The following is a 3,680-nucleotide window of genomic DNA, read 5'->3' as shown; positions in this document are numbered from 1 at the left end:
ATAATAATCTTTATATATCTTACAACAGTGCAATGAGATAAGTACTACGAATATTCCCATTTTACCAGGTTCTCTGCTCCTACGACTCTCTACTCTGGCTGTGCTCTAGATTAACCTAGAGACCTTTTTAAAAACATCGATGTCTGGGCCTTACCCTCAGACCCATTGAAACCAAATACACGGGGGAGGGACCCTGGCCTCTGGAATTTGTATAAGCCCCTGGTGGTCCTTATGCACAGTGGGGGCGAACATTCAGGTTGTCCTGCTTGAAGTGTACAGGATGGGTATGCAGAGAGGGAGGCTCCTGGGAAGCTGAAAGACCCATCAGGAGATCGCCCCATTGGCCCTGGCGAGAAGTAAGATGGGCCTGGCCCCAATCAGCTTGGAGTCAGGCGTTTCCAACTGATTCACATGCAGACATAGGCTTGGGTTGCACTCCACAGAGTCAGATGGTCCTTAGACTGGGGTTGTTCACTGTTCTCTTCTCTTTCCCTTGCCACTCTCATGGAGATGTGCCACACACTTCTTTCCATTTTAAGTGAATGGAAACTAACTTTGCTCTGAGACTCTCCCAGAGGCTTATGAGGCAACTCGGTGGAGGTGTGGCAACATATGGGCTGGCAATCAGTCCGTCCTGATTTTGATTTTGAATAGAGAAAAGGAGAAAGAGCCAGAGGAATGGAGCGAGTAGAGCCTTCCTGATTGCTCTGGCTCCGTTAGTGTGTCTCTGACATACACTTTCCATATTGTTCAATAACACTTTGCTCATGTGGCCGTCTCCCCTGCCTAACAGAACTCCTGGGAGTCAAGGAGCATGTCTTGTGTGGATCACCCCAGAAAGGCCTCAAAAATGGACAATGAATGAGTGAGTACAGGATGAAAATGAAGACCAGATACACACCTGAGTTGCTTGAAGAGCCTGGAAAAAATATGGGTTTCGGGTCCCTGTGCTCTGTTGCAGATAAATTATATCTTAGGGGATGAGCACAGAAATCTGTTTCCAAGAAGCTGTCTGGGTGAGTTCAATGCAAGTGCTCTGCGGGTCAATATTTGGCAGTGGGTCTCAACTTTAGATGCACTTTGAAACCACGTTTGAGCCTTAAAAATCCCGATGTCTGGGTCCCACCCCAAGAGATTCTGGTAAAATTGTCCTGGGTGAGGATCTGAGCAGTAGGATTTTTCAGTGATTATAGTCTTCAGCCAGCTGAGAACTCCTGGTGCCCTGAGAGCCAGGGCTGAAGGCTCAGTTACTGGAGCCTGAAAACTATCTCCAGGACATGCATTTAATTATGGGAAAGCGAGCAACCCACTGCCACCCCCATTTCTCCATTTCTGGTGCCAACTTGTAACACTACAACCCCCCAGGGACATTTGTCAGGCTGCCTGAGTTCTTCCCAGACCCAGTTTCAGCGGGTTGAACAGTCCCTGAGAACACACCCCTAAGAAGTGCTAAAAGCTTGAGGGCCAGAGGAGTCCTGGTCTCAACAAAAGGACATCTTCAGAAAAACAACCTGCTTGGTAGCCTCTCCATCTTCCGCCCACCCCATTTCCCTCCCTTTCTGCCCTCCTCCCCACCCCTATCCACCATAAAAATGAATTCTTACCTCGTGGTACAAGCCCTCAGAGCGAGCCTTGTCAATCTTTTCTAGTGTATCCTTGGAGAATTGTATAATCTCCTTGACCACATCCTGAGAGGGCTGGGAGAAGGAGGGACACTGAGTTACAGCTTCGCATAGTCACATCTTTGACATTCAATGTAGTACAAAATTAATGCCTTCCTCATTCTTTTTTTAAAAAAAATATGTTTTTATTTATTTCAGAGAGAGGACGGGAGAGAGAAACATCAATGATGAGAGAGAATCATCCATCAGCTGCCTCCTGTACACCCCCTACAGGGGATTGAGCCTGCAACCTCAGCATGTGCCCTGACTGGGAAATCAAACTGTGACCTCCTGGTTCATGGGTGGATGCTCAACCACTGAGCCACACCGGCTAGGCACCTTCCTCGTTCCGAATGCTTCACTTCTATAAATGCTGTGCAAGATCCCTACAGCTTTTCCAGCTCCCTCATCAGGCTTCTGACTCATGCTGTCCTTTCCATTGACCAAGCCCCAGAGTCTTGCTGCAGTCAATCATTCCTGCCCTGTGCTCATGCCTGGGCTTTGGACCCAGTGCAGAATCTGACATTGACCCTGTTGTATTTTCTCTGGCCTTTTGGATTCTTATTTTATCATCCAAAGTATTTTCCACTTTTCCTTTGTACTTCAAGTCAACCATGTATACTAAAGATATCCCCTTGTTTTTTTGTCTTTGCCCAAGTCATTGATTTAGATACTGGCCAGCACAGGGCTGAAGCAGAGGCTGAGGACTTGACTAAAACTTCGTGCTCCAGTTTGCCATCGGAGTTCATGAAAGATAGCTTTTGTGGCTATGGGTATCCAAACCCTTCCGGTGTCTTAGCACCCAGTTCATGTTTCCTTGTTTTCACCAAACACATATTATGAGAGACTTTGTCAGCTGTCTCCGTGAAACAGCGGTTCTCAACCTGTGGGTCGCGACCCCTCTGGGGGTTGAACGACCCTTTCACAGGGGTCGCCTAAGACATCGGAAAACACATATATAATTACATATTGTTTTTGTGATTAATCACTATGCTTTAATTATGTTCAATTTGTAACAATGAAAATACATCCTGCATATCAGATATTTACATGACGATTCATAACAGTAGCAAAATTACAGTTATGAAGTAGCAACGAAAGTAATTTTATGGTTGGGGGTCACCACAACATGAGGAACTGTATTAAAGGGTCGAGGCATTAGGAAGGTTGAGAACCACTGCCGTGAAATGTAGACTCATTAGGCTTACCACATTTGCCTGAGCAGTCTAGTGATATTGTAAAAAAAAAAAAAATTTAGGAAAAGTTTATTGGCTATAATATGCTTATCCATATTATAAGCTCTTTTCTGACTTTTTCCTTAGGCAAATCTGATAAAGCTTTTTTCCAAAATAAAAATAATTTTATTGTTTATTCTTACTATAAATAGGCATGTGGAAGCTGTAAAAAATTAAAACATATGAAAAAAGTAGAAATCCCCAGAACCTACCCAAAAATGGACACAGCATTTTGAAGAATGTATATATATATATACACTTTTTACAAAGTATTCCCACCAATAATTCCAGTACCCCCCTGGCACTGTACATAGTTATCAAAATATTATTGAGTATATTCCCTATGCTGTACTTTACATCCCTGTGACTATTTTGTAACTATCAATTTGTAGTTCTTAATCCTCTCACCTTTTTCACCCATCCCTCAAACCCCCTCCCTCTGGCAACAATTAGTCTCTTCTCTGTATTTATGGGTCTGTTCCAATGTTGTTTGTTTATTTACCTTGTTCATTAGATTCCACATAGAAGTGGCACCATATGGTATTTGTCTTTCTCTGACCTATTTCACTTAGCATAATATCCTGTAGGTCCAGCCATGCAGACTCAAATGATACGATTTCATTCTTTTTCATGGCTGAGTAATATTCTATCATGTATATGTACCACTGCTGGCAGGCCTCACCGGGCAAGCTGCCCTCCACCTCTGACTTGGTGCACAGTCTCTTGAAGGGTGTTGCAGTCAAGGAATCAGGCCCTGCTGGCTGCTCCTGCTGATGGAATATTT

At 44.2% G+C, this 3,680-nt stretch overlaps 1 protein-coding gene across 1 annotated transcript in view; it reads right to left on the bottom strand.

Moving 5' to 3' along the window:
• The window catches only part of LOC102257900 (histone-lysine N-methyltransferase SMYD1), a gene marked incomplete at its 5' end in the record, with an annotated part of 7,583 nt that extends 5,886 nt beyond the window's left edge, over positions 1 to 1,697 (bottom strand). Inside the window, one exon of the mRNA XM_005883621.2 lies at positions 1,605 to 1,697. Coding sequence (XP_005883683.1) covers positions 1,605 to 1,697 — 93 coding nt within the window. The remainder of the gene's footprint in view (positions 1 to 1,604) is intronic.
• Positions 1,698 to 3,680: the final 1,983 nt, after the last annotated feature.

This window comes from Myotis brandtii, unplaced genomic scaffold (assembly GCF_000412655.1).
Source record: "Myotis brandtii unplaced genomic scaffold, ASM41265v1 scaffold7955, whole genome shotgun sequence".
In the NCBI taxonomy this organism is placed as follows: Eukaryota; Metazoa; Chordata; class Mammalia; order Chiroptera; family Vespertilionidae; genus Myotis; species Myotis brandtii.
Note: the sequence above shows the minus strand (reverse complement) of the source record. Positions and strands in the feature narration are given on the sequence as shown.